Raw genomic sequence first — 28,000 nt, 5'->3', positions numbered from 1 at the left:
CCTGGAAGCGACCCTAGAGAGTCTTTGTTGGTTTCGCTAAATTCGTCCCACGTAGCGTCCTGACTTGTATTGGCTTTACTAGAGGAGTCCGTGAGCGGCATGATATCACTTAAAGGTGTTGGAGTAGCAGTTTCTTCAGAAGATCTAACGAGTCGTCGTTTTGCTTTGCGAATCTTGCGTCCACCGAATCCTTCGCTTGTCGGTGACTCGATGAATAGTTCTGGGGCTTCAACGAGTCCCGGAATAGCGTCGATGCTGGTGTCTCCTTCAGCGATGATCCGTTCATCCAAAACGGTTTCATCTTTTGGAATCGTTTCGAGATCGTAGGATGTACTTTCGGTATTCACAATAGGAGAGAGATTCCCTTCATCACTCGGTTGGCAAACAATATCGCCGGAAGTAAAGACATCGATAGGTAGCGCAGGCTCGTCTTCTCTTTCTTTTCCTGTAGTGGTTCTTTTCTTTCGACATTTTTTATTTGTGTGTTCACTAGTATCCGCCTTCTGCGCGCCTTCATCCTGAACTAAGCTCATTGCTGCTTTGACTACAGTTACAGGGATGATCTCAGGTTCAGTTGATTCAGTCATTTTTATAAGGGCGGAATCGAGCGACTTGTGCTCCGAATTTAACATCCTACGTGCATTATCTTGAGTTTTTAACTGTACGGTGCATTTGTCCGTGTCGAGCTCTGTCTGATCGGTAAGTGCGTCTGATATGGGATTGCTTGTCTCGTTTGCAGTGTTCTTAGGTATTGATTGAGCGGTGCTCTCGACAGCGTCAGGCACAATTTGATCGGCAAGCGCTTCAACCATCGATTCTAAGTCTCCAAGTATTGCTGGCGGCTGAAGATCATTAGAACCTCCTTGACTATCGACTGGAGTTGCTTTTTCTGAAGACTTTTTCGAAAGAACAGGTTTTGGTTGTCGACCGTCCTCGGCACTTTTTTTCTTCTTTCTACCTTTTTTCTCTTTGCCGTCCTTTCTCTCGCCATCAGATTCAGCACTGGCCGCGGCAGTTTTTACGACCGTTTTCTCGGACGATAACGCGGCGTCATCCGTATCGAGAAGAGAACAACCTTCATACTCCGTCACCTGCGAAAGGTCCTCATGGTCATGTGTGATCGTATCAGAATCGGTAAGCGCATCAAGTACGTTAATGGAGTCATCGGCTGGCACGGCTGTGGTAGGCGCAACGGCGTGGTCTGGCGTTGTTTCTTTCGAAGCTTCAGGTACTGTTTCGAGATGTGGGCTTTCCACAGTTTTTGCTCGCCGGGGCTTGTTATCTACGGCCACGGCGGCAAACGGATCATCCATTATCAATGCGAGCGGCTCGTTGCCAGAAATTATTTCAGGCTTCTCTAGATCATCGGGCATCATTTCCCACCAATTTTTGCTAGCAGCGGGATTACTGCCAACGTTTGCATTATCTAAATCAGTGCGTGTGAAAACTGTTTGTGGTGTACCTGACTCATGATTGTGTGCTGTTATAAAAGTCACGGGCTTCCCCGTGACTCTCTTTGTGTCACTCTGTATGTCGCCTTGTATGTTTACCTGCTCAGCGTTAGGGACCTGTTTTCGAGACGAGATGGTCTCAGGAATAAGTTCGGGCTCAATAGAAGCAGGTGGCATATTCTTTCTCCCGTTCGGTACCATTTCGGTAGCATCCTTTGGCTTTTTAGATTTCTTCTTTTTGTTTTCTTCCTTGTCGGTGGGTACGGTAGTCGTATATAGAGGCAAGACATCTTCAGACTTGGCGATCTGCCTACTATCCTCAACTCTCTCCTGAGGTACGGTATTCGATTGCTTCGGTGAGTCTGCCTGAAATTCGGTAGCAATAGGCTGTTGAATCATATCGAAGCCAGATTGGTCCAGCTCTGCGCAGTCTGTTTTCATAACTGAGCCTTCTTGTGCATCGTGTATTAAGTCACCGCTGCTGACTTTCTGCTGATCGCCGCATGCGGTACCCAACAGTTCGCTCTCTTTCGGCTCTACAAGAATTGGCCATTGTTCATCTAGAACGCGACCCCATACGTTTTTTGGTGAAATCGAGGCTGTACCTATGAAAGAGTTCCTGGGGGTTGGCGGGACAGCATCAATGTGGTCGGGAGACGGCTGTTGCAGCACTTTAGGTACCGGTGATGGGAGCGTGGTGAGAATATCGTCCCAACATTGCGAAGGCAATCCATGGGTTATATCAACATTTTGAGATACTTCTTTTGGGCACTTTATGTTAGGAGGGGGCTCTAACTGGAATACAGTAGCATCGTCTGTTCTTTGAGCTGATGTAGAACCCTCATTCCTTTCACGCGGTTCAGGGCTGTCTTTGAAAAAGGCTTTCCATGCATCATTTACGTCAGGATCCATTGCAAGAAAATCTTGTGGAGCTCCAATCATTGATTTAACACTGCTGCCCGAAATTTGACGAATTCTTCTAGTGTCTTGAATTCGTTCCTCAGATACGCTGGGTGCATCAGTAGCTTGTCCAAAGAATTCATCCCAGGCGTCAGACACGGAGGGAGATCCCACTAAGAGTGGGGTATTTACATGCCGTTGTACTTCACCCGAAGTATCGACAGATTTAGCTGGTTGCTCCTCCGGTGTCGATGCAGGACTTAAGTACTGGCTCCATTCAGAGTCAATTGTTTTGTCCTTCAAAAGGGCAGCCTCTGCCGGCATATCCTCGGCGGTTAAATTAAATGTGAATGGAATCGCGACTGTCAGAGGAGTGAGAGCCTCCGTACGGGTGCTGCAAGGCTTTGTAGCCTGATACCGTTTAAAAGCCTTTTGGATTATGCGTGCAGCTTTCTCCTCCTCAGTCTCATTCAGTGTGCTTGCATTTTCTTGAAAACATCTTGTGCTGTCTTCGCTACTTTGGGCTAGCTTACAATTACCGTCGCCAGTTGCCTGTATCAAATCTTCTACGATAGAACGCTCCGTAGCCTCTAGCTCTTGAATTGAACCCGCAGGGACTGTAGACACCGAGAAGTCATCCACTTGAGGAGACTGGTTTATCTGTTTAGCTTTTAGGTCTGATACGGACAATAAATTTTTTTCTTCCCTTGATTTTTTCCTTCTATCCTTTGGTTCTGAGTCTTCTTTTGCGTTACTGTCTTGTACCAAAGGGGAAGCAAGCTGGAATTGCTTTTTATCCAACTCTTCAGGATCAGCTTCCTCAGTGAGAGGAGAACCTTTGTCGACCAAGCTAGGACCGTCCGTTTGAACAACCGTCCGCGTTTTATGTTTGCGGGATGCCTTCTGAATCTTACGCGCGACAGCATTTTCCTTTTGCCAGTTTTGCATGCTAACAGACGGTTGATCATGTTGCGTCTTAGAGGGACCCTCCTGATGCTTTCGGGATGCAAATCGCCGATAGGCCTTTTGAATCTTACGAGCCGCTGCTTCCTCTTCTACTGCGCCATTTGTAGTTACAGGAAGTGCGAGAGCTGGCTTGCGGTTGCCCTTTTGCTTCCTGTATTTTTTATATGCTCTTTGAATCGTTCTGGCGGCAAATTCATTTTGTTTCTCTTGAATGGAATCGTCCTGTGTAGAAGCACCCATATCAACAGGTGGCTCTACTTTGTTGTAATACCTTCTATATGCTCGTTGTATCTTTTTCGCAGCCTCTTCTTCATTTGATCTCTTCTTAAGTTCTGCATCATGGTCTTTTCTTGTTTTAAAGTTTTTAAAGGCTTTCTGGATCTTTCGAGCAGCCTTATGCATCTCCTGAAGAGCGGAGTCAGAAAAGTAATCCGCACCATCAACGTGTTCTTTCGGCGTCGCAAGGGGTGACTGGCTCTTGCGCGTTCTATAGTGCCTATAAGCCTTCTGGATGGTTTTGGCAGCTTTTTGGACGTCGTCCAAACCAGGCTCAGGCGTCAGGCCCCTTGTTGCTTCCATTGCTGAAGGTAGGAAGAAATCATGATTGAAGGTAGTGCTTCGCCACACGAGTTCCTTTGTTTCGGTAGTGTTTATAGCAGATATCTCAACCTGCGGGATAGCTGGAAGGATAAGATCCCCTTCAAATTGGACGAACTCAGCGCCTTCGTAGGCTGTCGATTCAACAAGCATGTGGTTTGTTGGCATAGTTACCGCCGGTTTTTGACAAGCTTCATGAGCTGTTGAGCCTGAGCCATACGCTTCGTTGTCGTGTGGAATGCTTTCAACGTTTGCCAACAGATCTTCCGTTGTCTCAAAGATCTTAGTGTAAGCAGCCATTTCACGATTTTCTTCCCTAGGCTCATCACGCCCGGCTACAGCTGATTTTTTTGGTGTAACCTCTGTTATTGAAGTTCCCGCTTCCTGTGTAATTACGGCTGTACTATCTACATTATATGTTGACAGTTTGTCATCATCAAGAGAACGCGCTTCCTCTAGAGGCACCTGCTGATTCACGCTGGGTACGACATCGACTAAATTGTCTGAAGAAGGTTGAAAGAAATCGCTAGCTGGATGAGGTTTCTTCCTTGACTTGTTCATTTTTTTCTTTCCACATTTATCTTTATCATCCCTAAAGTACGCAGCGTGTCTTTCTATACCTGAAGCCTGCTGCTGTATAGTCTGCGTTTCAGGCACCACAGGCTGTTGTACTTGGTATTTATCAATTCTATGCTGCATTGAGATGCATTGGTCGATCTGAGGATCTTCGACATCACCTGCGTCAAAACCTGGAGCTGCTTGCGATTCTTCCAGCAGTGGAACAGAATTGAGGTTGTTAGTACCCTCATCAATTGGCGTATCCTTAACAGAAGCAAACATGACAGCTTGTTCGATTACGGGCTCAATATTTGAGGTTGTAACGTTAATATCATCGTACCCCTTTCCATCACTTATGAACTCCTCAACCAACGCAATCTCTTCTCCTATTTTTCCAGGATTTTGTTGAACGCTGGGAATGCTCCTTTCAGCAGTGTCCTGCACATGTGTTACAGTTTCCAATGGAAAAGTGTTAAGATATTCAGTCGTTTTTGTAGTTCCCTCTGTTTTAATCTCCGTGACATCTCCTTCTAAGGAAGATTCAGCTGTGACAGAAATTAACTCCTTCGTGTGATCTACATGCGATGAACACTCCACAACGTGCTTGGGTTGCCTATCGAAAAATTTGCAAGACATGTCCAAGATGTCTTCAGTTGGCTGCAGTATGTCACCATCTGCACCTGTGAAAACCTCTGGATTAACTGCAACGGAGCTATACTCCTTATCTATTTTATGGTGGCACTTGTCAGTATCTCCTTCTGGCCTATGCTGAATAGTTGGGCCCTTGGTACCCGGGGAAATCTGTAACTGTTTCTCCGCACCAAGTATGTGAAATTCAGTGGGGTGCACGCCTTGCCAATCTGGATATGTGTTATCTTCAAAAGCACCGCCACTAATAACTTCTGGTGCTTTATCTTTGTCATTCTGAAGTAGTTTCTTAGAGGAACCGTCAAACTTCTCAGGAACTTGTGACACCGCGTCCGATACGTTTGCCATATTTTGAGATGGTGGTAATGAAGAGGTAAATGCAGTCGGGCTACGCCCTCCAGTTAGTATGCCTACGGGCTGATCGATAGCAAGAGCACCGGTGATCTTCTCTGTATCGGAAACCTTTTGTTCTTCGCTCATATGAAGCTGGGGTGGAGCTATCTCTGCTTTAACTGGATTCTCCGTATACTCCTCTGTACTGATGCTCCTATTACTATTAGTGACTGGCGTTGCTTTCTCGTTCTTTTTAGATTTCTTTTTTCTTTTATCTCTTTTTTCTTCTCGAAGATCTTTCTTGGCCCCGATGTCATTTTCAGGGTCTTCGATACCGTCGTGTGTGGGCTTGTGAGGGACGCTGTCCTTAGATAGTAGGGGATTTTCCATGACTAGTTCTATACTTCCGATGTTCTTTCCGGTAGTAGTTTCGGATGTTGCTTCGTTGTGAGTAACTTTACTAGCCTCTTTTTTAGACAGTATATTTGTCTCAGCATTGGCCACTGCTTCTTCCTTGTGTTGAGTGCCACTATCCGCAGATTCGACCGAGTCCCTAACTTTTGAAGTGTTTTCGCCAGTTTTGGGTAGCTCACCTATACTTTGAAATACGGCACCGAACTCATTTTGAAAGTCACGAGGCTCATCCAAGGTGCTAGCCACGGTAGTGCTGTGTTCTGCAATTGTAATACCGACATGATTGGCAGTGTCGAAGGCACCGGCGGGATCGACTTTGCTAACAGTTTGTGCGTGCAGAAGTAGTTCTTGATCTGACTCTGTTGATCGTTTTTCCCACGAGGTCGGCGCGTCCTCATTTGCGTGCTTGACCGCATCAATTGCACGTACGGTTTGTCCTTCAGTTACTCCTCTTAGTAATTCGCGATCAAGTGAACGTCGTTTCCAAGGCGCTGACACATCTTTGTCTGTGAACTTGTCTAAGTTAGTTGCGCCGACTATTTGCTCTTCGCCTACATGTGAAACTAACTCAGTGTCTGTGGCCTTCTCCTTCCCGTATGCAGACACTTCTTCAAGCGGATAATCTTCTATTTTTACTTCGCTGATTTTTTCCTCTTCAATTATATGGGGCACTGATTCAATATCTGTCAATTGGTCTTTGCAAGATGTGTACACAGCTGTTTCAGTTCCACTGATGCTTTGGTCTTCTGTTGGAGTCAAAACTAGATGCTGGACAGTGGACCATTTATCATAGGATGTTGACTTTCCCTCATACATATGCTTAGTTGCGCCAATTTTTTGTTCTTCGCCGGCACATGGAGTTCTTTCAGTATTAATCGACAATTCTTCCCAAACTACAGGTGTGTCTTCATATGCGCGTGTGGCTCTGTTAACGCCAGTAACAGCTCGCTCTTTTCTCACATGTACGGGTGGTCCAAGGTTCACTGACCGTTCTTCACAGTATGCGGGAACATCGTCTTGTGTACGTTTCGCTGAATTTTTTTCTTCATTATCGTTCGGTGATATGTTTTTGATCCTCGATTTCTTGTTATCTTTTTTCCTTGTTTCCTCACTGATACTGTGATCACTAAGTGATACTTCGGCGATATCGCTTATAAATAGTTGACTTTGACTGCGTCCAACTTGTCTCTCAGGAGACTCAGCAACGTGTTTCTTTTTGCCCACTGGCGTGTGTTTTTCCCTGCCCTTTGTATCTCTTTTTTGGACCTCCTTGTCAGTTTCTTCGGGCGTAGCAAGTTTAAGGGCTTGTTCCTCGACAGCCGTACTTACTTTTTGGGATATTGTGTCAGAGAGAATTTCAGAGCTACTCTGGGTTGGTTGTACTGGATGGAATTGAGCAATACTGGATTGTATGACGGATTGTTCTGACTGTTCCGAAATAACTCTGGAAGCAGGTAAGTTAGGAACAGTGTCACTAGATACCTTATCAGCGAACTTTGAGGCCTTCTGCCCATCATTTGCTTCAAGTTCCTTACACTTTTCGGCATTCTCCTTGCTTGGTTTATCTGTATCTTTGTTGGCATCAAAGTTACTCAAAAACTCTTCAAAGACATTAAATCCTTGCACCTTCTCGTGTACCGCTGATGTTAAATCCATTTGATCCTTTGCGAGCATTTCTTTTGCAGTTTTTTTAGAAACACGCTCGGGGACAACTGCAGCGATAAATTCTTTAGTTGTTGCCTTATTTTGAATGTCTCGTGTATCAACATGCGCGCTTATAGGCTTCACTTCATCATTTTCAGCGCATGCCTCGGTAAACTGGTCGGATGCCAACATAGGTTCAAGCTCTTCTTCCGTTGGTTCAAACGAAAAGTCGGTGGCACTTTGTTCAAAACGCCATTTATCCTTATCCGCAACGGGTGTAGTACCTAGTTTCGACGAGGTTATATTAGTATCATAATCGCTAACAATTTCTTGCGAAAGTGCGATTGTCTGTTGTTTTTCCAATGCCTCTAATTGAACCTTCGGCCTTTTTTCAGATGGCTCACTACCTGTAAAAGGAAAAATATCTGAAGCTTCCTCTTTGACAAATAGTGATTCTTCTCCATCCACTTTGGCTGTAGGCAATCCGGGTTCGGTGCTTGTCTTGTCCTTTTGTTCGTTACTACTCTCATGACCTGAAGACTGAAATTCAGTAGGTTGCTGCTTTGTTATACTCGGAAAAACCGCTGACTCAATATCTAGCTTCCTTGTGTTTTCGTCTTGGACATGAAGTGCTGCTTCCTCAGTGTAAGTTTGTCTCTGTTCTGACAGGCTTTCATGTGCCCGTTCTTCAGTGGTTTGAAAAAACATTTGGGCATCTTCAAACTGCTCAGTCACAGCTTTGGCGTAAAAAGGCCTTGCATCCTTCGCATTAATTGATTCTTCAGTTAGCGTTTGGGTACTAGTTAAGAATTCATTAATGTCCCAATTCTCCTCTCTGGAAACATCCGATAGATTGGCTTCAATACATGGGCTAACTATACTTTCCGGTGTACCTGTTGGTTGTATAGATTTTTTGGCAGCCGTGTAAAGTAGTTCTCTATTAACAGGTGAGCTGACATATTCTGATTTGTCCTCGGTAGGTCCCGATATCAGAACGTTGATAATGTCCTTATCGGGCGAAGTTTTATCTATTACTGATTGTAGTACATCAGAAAGTTGTTGCTCTGACGCTGTAGAAAGCATTTTATCATCTTGGATGTTGTCAGGCAGCCGAATCTGAGATGTATCTGACTTCTCTGACGGCACTTGCTCTGTCGCAACAACGTCGACACCAGTCTCTACGATTGCGGAAATTTCATCCTTCGTCTCTTTATGAAGGAGAATGTCGATGTCCACATCGTTAACAGGCTGTTCTACTGTCGGTGTAGCAGGAATATCTTTTTTAGAGAAAATAGATTGAATTTTCTTTCCTGTTGTCTTATCTTGTTCATCGATAGACGCAGGCTGTTTGTCAGCAGAAAGAAGGCGCGGTTGGTTGATAGGCTGGATTTCTTCTTCGACCCTGCACCGTCCGTCATCATCCCCCGGGGCTTTATTTCCTTCGGTCTTTTCCTTTTTATGTGTCCTGACACTCTCAAGGCTGTATGACTGAAGCCCAGAAGGTTCCGTTTGCCCTGCTGTGGTCAAGTTAACCACTGCCTCGGCTAATTTCGTTTCAGTCTCGACTGTGCTACATAGTAAAGGCTCGGTAACTTTTTCTTCCAAATCTCCTGTCTGCGAAAGCTGTAATGTTTCACTGAATAATAAGTTCTCGTCCTCTATTAGCAAGCCGGTTTCCGCTTCAGTAACTGGAGGGTACATTGCCACCGTTTTTTCGGAAATCGGCATTTCCATTGTTTTCGAACTCTCTGGTGGCTTAGAACTTTCTGTTATAAAGTCTGTGCCTCTGGCTAAGGTCTCAGTATGGATTTTCTTCTTAGTCTTCTTGGACTTCTTCTTACCAGTTTTGCCAACAGTTTTAGGAGTGTCTTTAGCAGATTCGGCACACGTTTCATGTATGGCTGATTGTTGTACTTGACTGAGTGCTGCGAAGTGTGGAACTGGCTGTTCTAATTGAGCTCTCGACAAATCAGGAACATTTGTTACGGTTTCAGCTGAATCCAAACCTGTCATTACGGTTTTACTTGCTTCAAAGGTCTGACCAACTTCTGTAGTCGTCTTGACTGTGGTATTTAATAGGTAAGAATTATCATTTACGCTGGACGCGGGACAAATCTCTTTACCGTCTTGATCGTGAAGTTCAGAAACAAACTGATTATGTTGTTCTTCAGTAAATATTTCTGCTGTTTCACAAGCGATTTTCCTGGCTGGTTGGAGTTCGGCAGGATCACTATAAACCGCTTCGGCCTGCTTAACTAGAGAAGCGGGATCCGATCTCTTTTCATCCCGTTTGCACTTGAATTTCTTGGACTTTTTGGAAGACTTATCGGCATTGTCAGTGGGCATCGGTAGAACTTGACCGTTGTCAGGCTGTTGTTGTTGGTCTGCTGGAAGCTGACTTATTATTGTCAAGTCGAACTCGCTCGTAAATGGTTGCTTACTCGTTGTGTCACAGAGAGCCACTTCCACCGACATATCCGTTGACTTATTAGTGTTGTTCCTTACGTACTTGTCGTCAATCACCGACAATGGGGTAGTTGAACTCACGTTGGACGCTTGTTGGACAGGCTCGTTTATCAAGCTATATGCTTCAGCGGTTTTTGTCACCCTATGACTGCTATTTAGCAATGTAGGTTCTAAACTTGTCGTGGCAGGCTCCGCAACCCATCCGGCAATAGCCTCGAGCGGGTCTCGAGTGCGTTGCCTAGACCGTTTCTGTTTGCGCTTTTTCTTTAACTCCTCAGAAATAGGAAAGCTTTCAAATGCGGATGTGGTGTCTTCCTCTGACAAAATATTGTCAGCCTCGCGTTGTTGTTTCTTTTTCTTCCTATTTCGTTTTTGGATGGCAGCGTCTTGCTGCAGACCGCCATCAAGTTCGGTGTCCTTTTCCGAAGACCTTCGAGAAAATTCCGTTGGTGGCGAAGCTGAAAGCTCATCTATAGAATCTCTGTGGATGACTACAGTAATCCCACCGGACAGAGCGGTTTGGGTTGGAGCACCGAAGGACTCCCACGTTCCTAAAGAGCCTCCCGTCTCCAAAGGACCTGTGCTGATGGTAACTGATGTGTTTAAAGGTTGTGTCTCGGCGTGAGTGTAGTCGTGTATATGTGCTGTGTCCTGTGTGCTATATATTGCCGGTGAATGTGGGGCACATTCTGCTATCAGTTGACCCTGTTGGTCATTCACAAACACTGGTTTATCCTCCGTTACTGTCTGATTGTAAGTCTGAGAAGCGTATCCTGGCTCCCGCATGGGAGTAACCCCCCTGGACGGCCTGGGGCTGGCAAAAACTCGACCTGCGCACACGTCGGCATACGAAGGTAACTCTGACGTATCATACTGTTGGGGTGCATTTACTTTTATCTGCTCTACAAAATGGGTCGGCGATGGTAAATTTTCCTCCATATGACTACCTGGTGGCTTGACTGCAGAAGTCTGCGGAGACAGATTCCCAATCCCTGGGGAAGACACATCTTGAAGAGGAGAATGTGTTGACTGTATGTCATAAGTATTTTCGGGGTAATTCTGTGTGGATTCGTCAGCAGGATAGTAGCCGTACAATTCACTGGCCCAAAGACCCGTGTTGTCGGTTACATATTGTACGGCCACCTCCGAACAACGGCGTCCAAGGCTAAAAAGAGACGTGCTACCTCGAGAATAACTGGAAAAATTTGGATCGTAAGGTTCAAGCTTGGAAAAGATATCACCTGACTTCGCTGAATTGTCCTGCGGTTGCTGCCGTTCAGCTGGAGGAAGCAATTGCTTAGCTGGACTTTGCTCACGAGGAGTAACTAAACGACTCGCTTTACCTGAGACAACATCTGCGTATGTTGCGAACCGAGGATGTAACGACCAGGATGATGGTGGAGCTCGGAGAGAGGACGTCTGAGATAACGGAGCATCTTCCTTAGTATCTTTAAGAAGTTGCCTCGTCACCTCTCGAACAAACCTCTCCTCTTGAGAGAATGTTTGCTGGAATTCTGGAAAAACCAAACGCTTCTTTTGAACTCCTCGGTTAGCGTATTTCGTCCCCTTAGAACTGTCTTTAACCAAGTGGAATTCTGCATCGTTAGTAGCCTCTGTTTTATCAGCGCGTGATGTTTCGATTGGCAAAGATGTCGAGCGAATGCTACGATCATTGTTACGAGATGAGCCTGGAGAAACATTGTGGATCATAAGAGACTTATTAGACAAAGTAGAGGTTTTGGTTGTTAAAGATTTATCTACAGACGGAGAAAGGATCGGTTTCGAAGCCGCTTCTTTTTTCTTTCGATTTTTCGATTTTTTTCTGTCTAGCTTCTGAAATGGTTCATCGGTGCTGACTAGTTTCTCAGTTGACGAATCGTCGTGAATACTCTCAATTGTAATTTGAGGATCTTCGTGGCTGGATTCGATCTCGACTGCGGTCGGAGAATAGATCGGTTCTGTATTAACAGTGTTTCTGTTATCTGTATCCTGAGCTTGCTTGGGCTCCTTTTCGGTTAATGAAGTGCTTGCGCGTTTGTCTTGTTCTTCAGGCCGGGATAGAGGCCACTCCGCGACAGTCAAAGGAAACCGTGATCCGGCACTTGTGTCTACAACCGTTTTTCTTTTGCTTTTCTTCATTTTCTTTCTTTCAACTTTAACCTCGGATTCACCATCTGGAGGAACAAGGCTTTCCGTATTACTCCTTATAATGGTTTGGTCTTTAGCTACGTTTGTGAAGTCCATTAACCGTTCCGATTCCTCCTTTGTGGACCGGAACATTAGTGAATCAGTAAAATCCGCTTGATCTGCATGGTTAACTGTAAATAACATCGGCGGCATGTCTTCGTGAGTCAGGCCCATTTCGGACTCTTTAGCAAGCGGGCATACGCCCTCGTCATTGGTAGAGGTAACGACAAGCTGTTCTGGCAGACAGTAAGCTTCAGACAGCCCCTTAAGCTCTTGTGGCAGTACGCCAGCGTACTCCTGAGGCGGCTGAATATTAGTTATATGCTTTATTTCCTGACTGGTAAGGAATGCGGTTTTCTTCACGTTTTTCCTTTTTTTCTTTTTGTGGACCTTGTCAATACTATCACCAGTATCTTGTGCATCAGTGACAGCCTCAGCCGGATCATTAAGTCCAAGGATCGCAGTTTTTGGGGGCGTATCTAAAGCTTGGAGCTCCTTCTCTTTCCCTTTAGTAGGCTGAACTTCAAACAAAGCAGAAGTGTCATACATTTTTTGACTTTCGTCTACTGGCTTGTTTGTCTTACTACGGTTCGTTGAGATGAACTTATCACCTGTAGGCGAAGCAATTTCAGGATGTTCAGGCTGTCCCTTTACAGGCTGAGGTGTCATTAGGTCTTCGATCTGTTGTGATTCCTCTGTGGAGAACAATTCTGTTACTGGTGTCATGTACTCTGTTAAATCATTTTTACCCTTCTCAGCTGTAGAAAGGTCGGCGACTGTTTGAATAGACTCTGCCTGTTCCTCCGGGGGTCCAGGAGTCATCAAATAAGACTCGCTGTCGACCCTTTGACATTCCTCTACAGAGGACGATGACGCTATGGTTGGGGTAAGTTTTGATACTGAGGTAGAGCATAAGTGTTGGCTCTCACTATTGTTAATCACGATTCCTGCGGCGCACGCAGGAATAAATTCTTTAGCATTTGCTGATAGAACCGTATGGTGTTTCGATTGTTCTGTTTTAGAGTCCAAAACATCACCACTACATCGAAGCTCATCTTGAAAAGTTGCCATTGTCTCATCAATCATGGGAGCTGCCTTTTTATCTTTTTTAGACTTTTTCTTTCTAGCTTTATCAATACCTTCGCTGGGGTGATGGTCACTGACTGTAGGTTCTATCAATTCAATGTACGTCTGAGCGACGTCGGACCGTTCGGAATACGCTTTTGCAACTTGGGGAGGCGCCATATTAGCGTCAATGCCAGTCACCAGACGTTTGCCCAGTATTAAAGGTTCTTTAGTCGGTTCTTCAACCTGTGATTCTGCCTTTTTTTTGCCTTTCTTCGATTTCTTCTTTGTTACTTTTCTGGCTTTTTCTCTTGTATCATTTTCATAGGCGGCTCCATTAAAACAAATGGGATCATCTTGCTCTTCAGTAGTCAGAGAAATCGCTACGGATATCCGGTCCAGCTCCTTGTCAGATAAAGGTATTATTGGCTGGAAGTCCTCTCCAATTACGGGTACCTCGTCACCCTCAATCGCACAAATAGTTTTGCCTTCAGTAGTGTTCTTGGCAGTTTCTGTGGATGTAAGTTTGTCTGACTGTCTTTGGAGAGTTTCGGGGTGTTCGAACTGTGTTCCTGCAGGCTGAGGTGTCATCCTGCCAGAAACATCAAGTGCTTGCGGTTTCTCAAGAGTTAATGGGACACCTTTCCCTTCGTTGGTAATTTGTGCTGGCTTTTCTTTATCTTTCTTAGACTTACGTTTCTTAGCCTTGTCGTCTTTATTTGTCACACTACGATCATTAGCGGTATCAAGCTCTAGAGTGATAACAGGGCTAATATTTGCCGATGGATCGACTAGAGAGTCCGTAATCTGAATTCTATCTGCGATTTCGGGTTCATGTCTACCTTCCATCACCGTGTAATCGGCTCTCAGTTTACTAACATCAGTTAAAATAGCCATCTCATCCGCTAATTGTGGAGGTTGAACATAATCGGGTTGTTTACTTGAAAGCTGAGTCGTCGTTCGGTCAAAGACATCTTCACTTATCTGAACTTCTCCTTCATGAACTTCTATTTTTGAGGCTGTGACAGTGACTGGGACACCTCCGTCGTTTATTTTTTTTGAGTTAACATCAGTCATGCCTCTAACAGTTTCTGGTGACATGGGCACCTCAATAGATGAAGCAGGGGTTTGCGAATTACCGGGTTGTTTCCTTGACAGCCCAGGTGTCGTCATGTCAAACACATCCTCGATAACATCGGGCTTTTTCGTAAGTGACTGTAAAGCACTTTTATCAGCTCTGACAGCCCTCCTGTTATCCTTCTTTGGCTTTTTCTTTTTAGTTGTATCTTTACTTTCATTGGTGTCAGAATCAATGGAGACACCTTCGTGAGGTGCAACGCCACTGAGGCGCTCCGGAATCTTTGAAGTCACCTCCACGCCTTCACCTTGTCTTGCGGAGCGTGAGTTTGGATTAGACACTGCGTTTGTCACCTGCGCCGCGTCAACAGCTTCGTATTGATCTGTTTCTTGAACAATGGTTACATAGTCGCTTGCAGCCTGAGTAACGTCAGCGGAAATAATTGATTCATCTTCTACTGTTTTGAGCTGAGGACGCTCGAACTGTTCTTTTACAGGAAGTGGTGTTATCAGATCAAAAGTGTCTTCGACAATGGATGACTCGTCTACTACTAAAGGCGCGGCTGTGGCTATAATATCTGACCCTTTATTGAATATATGTGTGTCCTGGGTTATTTTAAAGGTTTTTGGTGAAGTAAATTCTTCGCACGCTTTCGTTGGAAGCTGGCGGCGCTCGGTAGCTCGGCTGAGCTCTCCTGCTGGCTGAGATGTCATCCGCTCAAAATCGTCTTCAAACATCTGAGGTTTCTCGGTATAAGAACGGACCTTCGTTCCTTGGTCAGCAACTAAAACCGGTACCTTTTTATCTTTTTTGGACTTCTTCCCTTCACCTTTGCCAGTGCCCTCGCCAGTTTTCTGCCCCCTGGCGACAGTATCAACTTTAGCATCTGCCGCCTGTGTGCTACCTGCCATTTCAAGTTGATCTTTTCCCCCAATCACACCACAATCAGTTAAAGATTTAGTGCTTTCGGTTGAGAGATTTACTTCCTCGTCTACGGGTAGAATATAAGGATGTTCGTGTTGTTCTCTTGCGAGCCGCGTAGTCATTAATTTATTGACGTCTTCGATATCCTGCATCTCATGCATTGCTTCGGGTGTGCCTGTTTTAGTGGTGACTAATCTTTTTTCAACTGGCGCTCTGTCGTAGGCTATTTTAGCCACCGCCACTGAGGATACCTTTTTGGATGCTTTAGCAAGTACCTCAAGATGTTCGGGTTGTTCCTTTGCTGATTGGGGCGGCATAAGATTCAACTCATGTTCGGCCAGTTGGAGTTTCTCGGCAGACGATGGCATCTTTTCTGCTTGGTCGTCAGCGCGATAAAGTTTATTTTTACTTTTTTCAAACCTCTTTTTACTTTGATCACTGCCTTCGATAATATCTTTGTCACCTGTGACGAAAACGCATGTCATTTGCTTGTCAGCCACAGTTTCTGGTTGATCTTTTCTTTCAATGAAAGCAACATTAGGTAAAGCCTCGGTACCTTCGGTTGAAATTACCTTGTCACCTTCTTGTAGAATCTGAGGATGTTCGGGCTGTTCTGTTGCGGAACCAGGTGTCACTACATCAAAGATATTCTCAGCATTGTGAGACTCTTTCATGGACAGCTGTGTAGCATCTTTAGTAGCTTCTTGTTTTTCATCAGCAGCCTTTTTATTATCTTTCTTCGAATTTTTCTTTCTGGTGTCATGGTCAGCAGGAACATATTCGTGAGATACGAGTTCACTAAGGCTCTCCGGGGTTTTCAAAGTCAGATCCAAACCCTCACGGTGTTTTGTCGAGAATGACATAGCAGCATCGGATACTTCATGTGATACCTGCGCTTTGTCAATAGCTTTGGATTGATCTTTTTCTTGAATAGTGACCGCATGTTCGGTTACAGGTTGAGTAACAGCGGCAGAAATGGTCGATGCATCCTCTGCTGTTTTGATCTGAGGACGCTCCGACTGTTCTTTCTCAGACAACGGCATCATCAAATCAAACACGTCCACGGCCATTTCTAGTTCTTCGACTAACAAGGATTCTGTCGAAAGAGTGACTTCAGAACTTTCTTCAGGTGTATCTTTGGCATCAGCAATTTCACGAAAAACCCTAGAGGTAGATATATCGAGTGCTTCGGAGAACGTCTCAGGGTGCTCCGGTCGCTGTTTTAATGGATAGGATGTCGTTATGTCGAACACGTCTTCGACCAGTGGGCGTTCATCAGCACTAGACAAAACTTTATTTCCTTGTTTAATAGTTACAACTGGCTTCTTTTTATCTTTTCCAGACTTTTTCTTTTTATTAACCTTTTCAGTGTCCTCGCTAACTTCCCGGTCGCTGAGGGTACTCGTGATGACAAGATCTCCTGTACCACCTATGGCTGGTAGGGCTTGAGGATGTTTGGGTTGTGCTCCTAAATGTTCAGGTGACGTTACGCCAAAAACGTCGTCTGTTATTTGAGCGCTTGCTTCATGGGAAGGCACCGTGACATTTAATGGCGCAATAGTGGTTATTACAGTTTTCTCGTAAAAGTCACTTTTGTTGATGTCGGTGACAACTTCCATAGTGTTTGTTGGGGTAAATTCGCTCGCCTGTGGAGGAGGGATTTGGGGATCTCCACGCTGTTCCCCAGCAGGCTGAAATGTTATCGTGTCAACAACATCTTTGATAACTTTGGGCTCCGTTATTGGCAATTGTTGAACATTTTTTGGATCAGCCGGCTTGGTGATTTTTTGTTCATCCCTTTTCGGTTTCTTCTTTTTAATTTTCGCCTTGCCTTTAATAATGTCATGATCAACATCGCTATCCTTGTTAGTGGTGTCATAACTTAAACCCTCAAAGGGTGTGGGACTATCGTCTGAATCTTCAACTTGGTGCATCGAATATAACAAAACCGTTGGGTGGGACATAGCGTCGGTTTCACTTTCAATGACATTAAGGTCGGCATCAAGCTTACTAATATCTGCCATTTTGCTTGCCTCACCCTCTACCAGTACAATCTGATGATCCTCAGGTTGTGTCTCTAAAAGCTGAAGAGTCATCGTGTCGAAAACATCCTCAACAGCCTGCGTAACATCCTTATCACCACCAGTTGTCACGGTATTTTTCTCTTTACTCTTTAGTTTCTTCTTTTCGGTCTTTTCTGTATTTGCACTAGCTTCCTGGTCACCGGAGCTATCGTTTTGAGATAGGACACCACTTACAGAATGTTCCTTCGTATATGGAGACAATACAACACTAGATGCATTATCTGGCTGCATTGCTTCTGCAAGCATAAGCTCATTCGCATCTTCAACGGCCTTGTGGCTAATGGCAGTTCGGGCAGGCTCTATAGGCACCAATTCGCCATCCTCTGCTGTGGGAACTTGTAGGCGTTCGAGCGGCGTCTGAACGGTGTTTTTCTCTATGGCCACTTCAAGAACGCCTGAAGAGGTAATTTTATCTGTTGCACAGGGTGGCATTTTAGGATGCTCTCCTTTCCACTCAATGTGCCTTCCCATTATATCGACATCAATTGCCTGAGCTGCATTGGATGGTAACAAAATCAGTTTCTCCTTGTCGATGGCAGGAGGCATTTTTTTCTTGTCTTTTTCAGATTTATTCTTTTCAATGTCGTCGGTGCCTTCGCTGGCGTCGCGATCACTTGCATTGGCCTGAGCAGCGTCATCTAGCCGCTCAGATATTTTTGTACCGGACCTATCGTCGTGTTCCTTGATAAATGTAGGTAATATTTGTGTACATATACGATCAATTTCCTGAATTTCACCAGTTTCACTAACAGGTGTATATTTCTGGGTTGATAGGACTTTGAAATCGCTTTGTGGTGGAGGAGCGTCAAAATGTTCAGCTTGCTCCGTTAGCTCTCGAGGTGCTGTAAGATCAGAAACGTCACTGATAAAGTCAACTTTTTCGACAGGAAAACATGTGGCTGTGTCAGTCAGCGTAAATTTTGTATTTTCTCTATTTGTATTAGTAGCGGGAATCATCTCGATAGCCCTTGTTGAAATGGTTTCCTTAACTGCAGTAAAAGAAACTTCAGCGTTGTCAAACTGCTCCTCTATTAGAGTTGACCTGTCTTTATTCTTCTTCGATTTTTTCTTTTTCGTTGTTTCAGAATCTTTACTGGTGTTGTGATCGCTCATTACGGCCTCAGTGGTGCTCGTAAGCTCATAGGTAGCTTCAATGTGCTCCGATTTTACGGACGGCTTTTCCGCTGGCTGGAGAAGAACAGCTTTAAGGTGGTTCTCATCATTCTCATGTTCAGCCGCCATCAGACCCATAGTCTCTTTGGCCGGTGTAGATTCTTTTTCCTTTCCTTCCTTAATTCTCTTTTTCTTTTTTATTGTACTGCTGCTGGTGTCATGCCCGCTGAAAGCGTCCAAACCAAAATCAGGTAGCTTTTCACTGGAACTTTCAAGAGCATGCGTTAGCTGCTCGTGTTGCTCTTTTGCAGATGGAAGCGGTGCGAGAAAAACGTCATCTATTGGTTCAGGTTGCTCTAGAAAAACTGATTTATCTTGCTCTTTCACAGCACCAAAATTGACGATTTTTGTGACCTCCGTTGTTGGGGGTCTCTGTTCTTCCGTATAAGCGTCTACCTGGTCTTTAGGTCCTTCGTCAGCGACGAGACACTTTGCTGCGTCAACGTTGACTTGACTCTCATTGAATCCTAACGGTACTTCCGTTGTTTGATCATTAGTTAACACAAGCTTCTTCTTATTTGTTTCGCATTTCTGCTTAGGCTTATCGCTACTTGCACTAACATCATGGTCAGACATAGCGCCGGTACCCGCACTAACCGCTCCCTTTGGCGCAGGTGCTTCACTTTTACTGATGAGAATCTGTGAAGCTTCAGGTTGTGATGATGTTGGGTCGAAGATGTCCTCGATTATTGGACCATCTTTTTTTGGGAACGATACGATGGCCTTTGAGAGGTCGACAATGGTCGGCATACCTTCTTCCGTAGCTTCGTTTGTGTCGATGGCAGCTGCAACTATTGAACTTTCTGTTGGGATGCACTGTTCGTAAAGTGAAGTCAAGGTATGCGGATGTTCCGGCTGTTCGTTTGAATACTGGGGTGTCATACGGTCAAAAACCCCAAAAGTTTGTGACTCATCTACCGCTAACAGCACTGCTTTTGTTTCGTCTGTTGCTTCTGTCGCCCTCTGCATCTCTTTTTCATTTTTTCGCGTTTTGCCTTTGTCACCTTTGGCGCTTATGTTGCGATCACAAGCGATATCCTCATAAAGCTTATCCCTGTCGTGTACTGAAGCTACTTTGGAAATGACTTTTGTTGAAAGTTCGAACACAGCGCCTGATACCTGAGTGTCATCTACAGGTTCGGACTTACTCTTGTTTTCGACAGAGGCATAATTGCTTGCAGTGTTGCTAATGTTTGCGGAAATAATCACGTCATCAGTTGCAGGTAAAATGTAAGGTTGTTTGGGCTGCTCTCCTGCAGGATGCGAGGTCATCATATCGAAGACGTCTTCGATTTCATTTACTTTTTGAGGCGTGGCTGTGACGGAAGTCTTCGATTCCTTTTCGAGTGTCTCACCTGTTATTGAAGAAAATTCTTCGGGCGCTTTAACGAGTATCTTGAGATGTTCAGATTGATTTTTTATTGGGTGGAGTGTTATCAAGTCAAACGCGTCTTTGGTCACTTGGACTCCTTCGGCAGGACATGGCATTTTCTCTTCTTTATCACCAGCTACAACGGGCTTATTCTTATCTTTTTTGGACTTTTTCTTTTTACCACTGTAGGTGTTCTCGGTAATGGCCTGGTCACTGGCGGTCACAACCCTTGTGACTTGAATGCCGGCTACAGCGTCAGCTTGATCTCCTTCTTCGATTAGAGCGAAGTCAGTTAAAACCTTGGCGCTTTTGGTCGAAATAAACTCTTCACCTTCTGCTGGTAGGACCTGAGAATGCTTGGGCTGCTCTCTTGTAAGTGGTGGTGTCATTAAGTCAAGGACATCTTCGCCATCGTCAGGCTCTTTCGTGGAAGAGTGTGTAGCATTTTCAGCATCTACTTGCTTGTCATCAGCAGCACTTTTCTTATCTTTCTTCGAGTTCTTCTTTATAGTTTTATCTACGCTTTCATGGGTGTCATGGTCAACAGAGATATCATCGTGAGATGGGAAGTCACTGCGAATCTCCTGGGCTTTTGAGGCCTCATCCAAAGCTTCAGAGTGTGTTCTTGTCGAAAGCGACTTAGTAGCATCGGATACCTCATCTTCTAACTGCGCCTTGTCAACAGTTTCGGATTGACCTTGTTCCTGAACATTGATGACATAGTCTGTTACAGCTTGAAGAGCATCGACAGAACTAATCGCTTCATCCTCTAATGATACGACTTGAGGACGTTCGGGTTGTTCCGTTGTAGGTTGTGGTCTCGTTGTATCAAAAATATTTTCAGTACTTTGGACTTCGTCTACTGAAGAGGGCGTCGTTATGGAAATAATTTCTTCTGCGATTTCGAGTATCTCTTTATCGCTAAAGGCTCCAAAAACTGCTTCAGAGATGAGGTCTTCGGAAGTTGTAGCAGTTAGCTCGGGCTGTTCAGGGTGCTCTTTTGGTGGCTGGGATATCTTTGAGCTAAACTGGTCTTCGATCAACTGGGGTTCCTTGCTTAAAAGCTGAACATTATCTCCTCGATTAACGGCTAGGACGGGCTTCTTATCGGATTCGTCCTTTTCAACTTTGTCAACACTTCCACTAGTGCCCTGGTCGCTGACAGCAGTTCCACTTACGACCGTATGCTGGTCAGTGGACTGTATGGTCTCAGAAAATGTAGCCTGTCCTTCTAAAGGCGACGGCTCCAAAAATCCGATGATATTCTCAGTTACCAAGTGCTCGTCTACTGCTGGCGGTAAAAGTGGCGTAGCTTCTTCCTTATCTTGCTTGGATCCCTTTTTCCCTATCTTTTCTATAGGAATGCTCGTATCGTGATCACTAAAGGTCTCCAAAATGCCTTCTGGTACGTCAGCGGGTTTGTCAATGGAATCCAATTTCTTTCTTAATAGTTCACTATCATCAGTCCTTTGGCGTCCCTCTTTACGTAAGGGCTCTTCAGTTCTAAACAAATCATCGGTAGTTATTTCGATAGGCTGAAGTGTCGGCACATTGAAGGCGTCACCGGCTACCTGAGACTGAGTCAGAGCCTTCTTTTTGTCTTTTTTGGACTTTTTCTTTTTAGTTTTGTCAACATTCTCCCCTATAGGGTAATCGCTAGTAAGAGAAATACCATCTTGTCCTTGAGACGCTTTAACAGTTATGTCTAGATTATCATCCTGTTTTCTCAAAGGTGGGGATGTTGCCCGGTCGAAGGTTCCACTTATCATGCGACCGTTGTCTGCTGAAGCGAACACTTCCTCCTCCAAGTCAACAATCTCAGGTTGTTCTCTTAGGGGCAAGAACGTCCTCAAATTGAAATTATCATCGACAACCGGAATACTTTCCAATGGAAAAGCTTTGGTCTTTCCAATAGCGTCTGATTCCTGTTTCTCTTCAGTTATCTTAACGGAGCTAACGACTTCAGCATCGTCTGTGTATGCAAGTTCCGGGGACGAAGATCCTGTTGGCTGCGTTTCAGAATCATTTGGCTTTTCGCCAGCATCCAGAGGTGCATCCAGATCAAAAACATCTCTGGCTACTTGAACCGCCTGTAAATGAGATAATACGGTATTTGCGTGAGAAGGAAACTGGACTGCATTTTCCTTATGTTCTTCTAACTTTTTCTTTTTCTGTTTAGCCGCACTTTCACTAGAATTGTAGTTATTAACAATACTCACGCTGATGTACGGTTCTTTGCGAGTGTCTGGAATAGCTTCAAGATGTGCCAATTGTTCAATGGACTGAAGTGTTGCAGAGTCAGTCTCAAACAATGCAGGTTCTAAGTCCGATGGGGCGATTGTTGTTGACCTTCCAATCTGTAAACCTACATCTTTTTTATTTTTCTTCCTTCTTTTTCTCACATTTTTACGTGAACTCTCGCTCGTATCAGGACTACTAACTCGCTGAAGTGAGGTGTCATCTTGCTCCTCAGAGGATTCGGAAATAGCATTCGGCTTATCGGATATGTTCCTGTCCAATAAAGGCGTGGTCAAACTTGATGCATGCGTTGCGTCCACGAGTTTGAGCTTTACTTGATTTTCGGTCGCTTCGTGACCGGGCAATGCCATGTCAACTTCATTCAATGTTCGTTCTTTCTTTTTGTCTTCCTTAGGTCTCTTGTCTGTAGCTTTGGAAATATGCTCCATATAAGCCTGATCACTGACATTTCCACTGACAACAACCTTCAAAGGCTTCTCAACTCCGGCAACCTCCGTATCGGATCCCTTCAAGGCTGTTTCTTCTCTTGCTGCAGTAAACGCTCTTCGATATTCGGGTTGGTCCCTCGGAGAATGAGGTGCCATCAGGTCAGAGATATCCTGCACCTCTTGAGGTGCACTTTCACGAACGTGCAGAGGCTCCTCAATAATCTGCAATGTTCTGTTCTCCCTAACCATCTCAGAATCGATAAATATATCGCCAGCAACTTTTGTAGTAAATTTTTTCTCCGTAGTAGAAAGCAGCTTTATATTTTTAGGTTGCTCTTTTAGCGGCTGGTATGTTGTCATATCAAATACACCTTCGACGACTGGGTTGTCCTTGGCGGAAGAAACCTTGGTCTCCGCGGATTTTTCGACGTCAGTGACTGCCGCTAGGGCCACCGTTGAGGCCACCTCATCTACTTCTGTAGAGAGTGCCTCTCGATGTTCGAATTGTTCACTTAAATATTGAGGTGCCATCATGGGGGAGATATTTTCGTTAGTCTGAGCCGTTTTCATAGAACTCTCAATATTTTCTCCTTGATAGACAGCTGACGGTAGCATTTCAGAGTATGTAGGTTGATTTTCTCCAAGATAATTTCCCGTTGTGTAATCATCGATTACATGACCATCACTTGATGGTAGTGTCTGTTTCTCAGCTGCACGAGCAACTTTTTGCTTTTCCTTTTTCGCCCTTTTCTTTTTATCTCTATTAGAACCTTCACGACCGATAAGGACATCTTCATGTATGCTATCAAGGCTATGGGAATGTAGGGGCCTTTGTTCTTCCACATTGGGTCGAAGCACCGTTGAATCAATGGTTTTTGTGTTTATCGGATCACCAACCGCCGTCAGCGATTCCGTCATCACGTCTTCGGGCTGTTTGGTTTTCTTTATCTCCACGTCTTTCGATTTTCTCTTAGATGACTTCGTCGAACCCTCGCTAATGTCATAACCACTTGAGAGATCATCCTGTTCATCCGAAATGTTTGAAATAATATCACTATGATCCTTGGAAATTTTACCAATATCGTTAGATTCCTTGATATAGGCTCCCGATAATGCAAAGGCTGTAGCATCAAGAACATCGCTCAGTACTTTGTCTTTACTCTCAGCGGTTTCTTGGCTGATGGCAGTCTCCTCCGTGCCCATGGAAACAGCCACTTCATCTCTTAATGAAAAAACTTTGGAACACTCAGATTGTTCTGTTGCAACCTGAGGTGTCGTAAGATTAAATACATCGTATTCTGTATGAACTTCTTCAGTGGTTTCTGATGTTACGGTAGCCTTTGTGAGCAGCGTTTCCTCTTCAGTGATCTCTGATATTGTAGCGGTTTTTGGTATGAACTCATCGTCCTCGGTGTAAGCAGTACCGCAGGTTATTTGGGAAAAATCTGCCGAAGAAAGTGCATCGGATGATGTAGACAATATTCTTATGGGTTTAGGTTGCTTTCGCGAGTCAGTAGGTATTATAAGGCCAAAGCTATCCTCTGACTGAGTTTCTTCAGCATCTGACGCAAACGATGCAGTCGCGCCAACGGCGGTAACTGTTTTAAAAGGCTCCATCGAAGTCAATGTCTCGTTTGCCTTCGGAAAAACTTCGGGGTGTTCCTCCAAGGGTTGGCGTGTCGACATTTCAAAAACGTCCTCGAACGTTTGATACTCATACGCAGAATATTGCACCGGATGTAGTTTCTCGATAGCAGAAGCACCCTTTTCTTGATTTTTCTTAAACGTTTTATTACTTGCCTTCTCCATACTTGAGGTGGTGTTATGGTCCCTCATAGGAGTCTCAATGACATGAGGGATAGATTTTATGGCCTTTTGTTGCGCGAATTGCTGTTCTGAATTTTCCGGTGCAACCATACCACTGACTTTTTCTGTTTCAATTGGGATTGTCACCGGCGATTCATTTGTCAATTCTTCAACTCGTACAGATGCTATTTTCTTTTCTCTCCTTTTTCCTTCTTTTCCCTTTGCTGCCTTGTCGATCTCCAAAGCATCGTGCTGACTAGGAATATCTGGAGAAAATATGGCGTCACTTGGCTCTTTAGCTCTTTTGAAGATTATGCCCTTATCGTCGACGGACTCTTTCTTCTCTGATTCAACCATATCTTGTACACACTCATCCGACATAGAAAAGAGAATTTCGTCATCGGATTGGTCACCTGTAAGTTGGGGTATCATAGAATGCAGAATATCACCTTTTTGCTGTGTCTCATAAGTGGTCAGCAGCTCTTCTGTTGAGTGTGCCATTGCTGGTACGGCTTCCTTCTTGTCTTTCTTGGACTTCCTTTTCTTAGCCGGTTCTAGGCAGGTATCTTGGTCGTTAATTGTATTAAGCCTACTTTCGCTTTCTTTCTCAGGCGTTTTAACAATAAAGGTAGACCCCTCGTCATGAATGTTCGCAGATGGAGATCTTATTAGAGGAGAAACGTCAGTTGTCATCCGAGTGTCGTCTGCGCACAACAATTGGTCTTTAGATTCCACTCTTTCTATCCCTACAATGGTCCTATCCATTGGAATCGACCCCTCGGCGACGGGAACTGGGTAAGACTGCGCGGGTTGTTCCGCTGTCGAATGAAACCTTGTTGTTTTAGTCTTCTCGGTTTTGTCAGTTTCGGAGCTTAGTTCGGTTGTGTTTGGCAAAATCGGTCCTTCAGGTGTCGCAATCTTAACTTGATGAAGTTTGAATTGTTCTTTTGCAAGTTCAGGTGTTATAAAGTCAAAGACGTCCTCAAGCATCTCCGGATCTTCAAGAGGAATTGGCGTACTACTTGATAGGTCGAAGTCTTCGATTCCCTTCGTTTGACATTTTTCGTGTATTTCTTCTCTAAATCTTTTCATACTTTTCTGACTGTCGGCTTCATCGAGGGTTTTTTCACAGATATCCATTTGGCCGTGACGAAATTCAAAAGTCACCTTTTGCTCTTCACATTGGGATGCCGTCGGACTAACTACATCCCCAGTAACAAGTCGTTCACTTGTAAGTTCTGATATCGGAACGGGGTTTTCCGCTTGAAAATAATCTTTTTTCTCCTTTATTTTGGATTCCTTTTTCACTATCTTTTTTGGACTTTCATTCATGTCATGGTCACTGTACGTATCTACAGGGAGCGGCGCGCGATCCCAGTCATCAGAAGAGGCCAGCGGACATTCATCCCGATACTCTGCGGATGTTAGGATTGCCATGTTAGATCCTTTACTGGCCCCATAGGCAGCACCCTGGTCGAGGGTCTCGTCGGTTTCGATAACTTTGGGAGCTTCGATGGAGATCACTTCATCAGCTACTGATGAAGGAACTACTGGATATTCACGTTGGGCTTTTGATGGTAAGAGTGACATCCAGTCGAAAACATCATCTGTCTCCTGAGGTTCGTCGGCGATTGGATAAGCCGACTGCTCCTCATCTACTGGTACGTATTGATCCTTTTTGTCGATCTTAAACCTAGCTTGTTTAATAGATCCTGTTGCATTACGAACAGTCTCGTTTTCTTTATCGAGTTCAGCTTCTTTCTGCCCTCTTTGAATAGCCTTATCTGTTATCTCAGATGTTTTGCTATCACCCGAAAGCTCAATAAATGGTCCGGGCATACTATGGTCGCTGATCGACTCCGGCATTGTTTCTTTTTGTGAGAGAATTTCAGCATATTCGGGCTGCTGTTGGACAGACTTAGTTTGTTTGTCAGAATTACGGATTTTCGCTTTATATACATCCGACGCTAAGTTTACTTCTTCAGATAAAACGCTGACTGTTTCCTCTTTGTCTCGATTATAACCCTTTTTAGAAACATTGCTAGACCAATTGCTTAACTGGTTTTCATCTGCTAGTTCTTTAGGACAAGGCGATATACTGTTTGTATTTTTAAGAACTCCCGATGACATTTCTGAACGTTCTTCAATACTTTGAATCAATGCAGCCCCTTTTGTTGCAGTAATTTCGGTTTTCTTTGCAAAAGGTTCTGATACCAAACGACTTGAGACTTCTTCGACCGCCGGGAATGCCCCAACTGCTTTTGAGGATACTAAATCAGCACCCGAAGCCACCTTCGTTTCATTTTTTTTTGGCTTCTGCTCGACTACTTCTTCTTTCGCCTGCTCGTCAGTCACATTCAATTTTTCACTGGATTTAGGTCTATCATTCTCTTCTTGGTAGACTTTTATTAAGGTTTGCGGCATTCCCCGACTAACTTCTTCCACCCCACTGGGCCATGCCAGTGTGGGCATTCTTGTTTGTTCGCTTGTATATATGCTGACCTCACACTGCTTTCCTAATTCACGCTCAGGTATCTCTATCGGGCTAGAGGAATTAACCCGATCCGTTTGATAGGACATGTCTACTGTAAACTGAGCTTCTTCAACATCTTCTCTTGCACTTAGGAACATTGAATCTTCGGATGTATCTCTTCCCATATGCTCATATGCTGACCTATACATTTCATACTCAGATTGACAAGTATCACTCAAAACAGCTTCGCTACCCGCATCGAAATCAAGCTCATTGTCTTTTCCGCTGATTCGCTTCTTCTTGTCGTCTGACTCTCGGCCCGAAGGTTCGGGTTCATGCCCGTGAGATGGAATCTGACCCCTAGTTGGCGAAGAATAACTACTACTCATAGGACTCATTGGAATACTAGTCTGCCCTGGAAATGCCACATCTTCTATATTAGACTGAAAGGACACAGTCTGAGACAACCCCAGATTGTCTTGGACAGTATGTGGGGACATTCTACTAACCTCAGTAATACTAATCGATTTTGAAGGCGCATCTGCGCGATCTGAACCAAACACGTCTCCACACTTCTCGCTATCCAAAGATACATAGGCAGGATGCTCTATTATCTCCGTAAATGACTCCTCAAAACCTTTACATTCGCTTTGCGACAACGGTTCATATGGAACCCCCTCAATCATTTCAAACTCCTGCTCCTGTAACTTATCATCCACTACCGACCAAGAATTATCTCGCACCTGCAGCTTGTGCTTACGCCTCCGTGAGCGCGATCGATGCCGCCTACCCTCAGCCAAATCCTCGCTACTGTCGCTTTTAATAGCGGTTTCGTCAGATGCCAATAGAAGTCCCCCAGACGCACCAAACATCTCGTCATCACCTTCGTCTTCCCCTTGGTTTTTATCTTTATCATTGTCTACATTAAACTTAGCTATTTCGAACGAGTAATGTGTGACACTGAATTGCTCTTCAAACTTTAGTTCAACAGTCTTTTGTGTGTCGAGATCCTCCACGACGCGGGAGGATACGATCTTGGGTCCGGTGATAGGGGTTCGCGACTCGGTCTCGACGATGACGGCATCGTCCGAGTCAGAGTGGTAGCTGATGTTCGTCACGTACTGACTCTGCGTAGGGACCACATTGAAGTCGGCAAGATCCTGCAAACGCGAGC

The 28,000-nt window shown here is 44.6% G+C and overlaps 1 protein-coding gene across 7 annotated transcripts in view; it reads right to left on the bottom strand.

Annotated features, from left to right (window-relative positions):
* LOC111251708 (uncharacterized) overlaps window positions 1-28,000 on the bottom strand; it is a 130,915-nt gene that overhangs the window by 14,138 nt on the left and 88,777 nt on the right. For 6 of the 7 annotated variants that reach the window (XM_086989834.1, XM_086989839.1, XM_086989833.1 and 3 more), the window contains one exon: window positions 2-27,986. In XM_086989834.1, coding sequence (XP_086845960.1) covers window positions 2-27,986 — 27,985 coding nt within the window. The remainder of the gene's footprint in view (window position 1; window positions 27,987-28,000) is intronic. The other variant, XM_086989836.1, reaches the window with a different exon arrangement.

Source organism: Varroa destructor, unplaced genomic scaffold (genome assembly GCF_002443255.2).
Source record: "Varroa destructor unplaced genomic scaffold, Vdes_3.0 BEIS01000005.1, whole genome shotgun sequence".
NCBI lineage: Eukaryota > Metazoa > Arthropoda > Arachnida > Mesostigmata > Varroidae > Varroa > Varroa destructor.
This window is presented reverse-complemented; position numbering and strand designations above follow the sequence as displayed.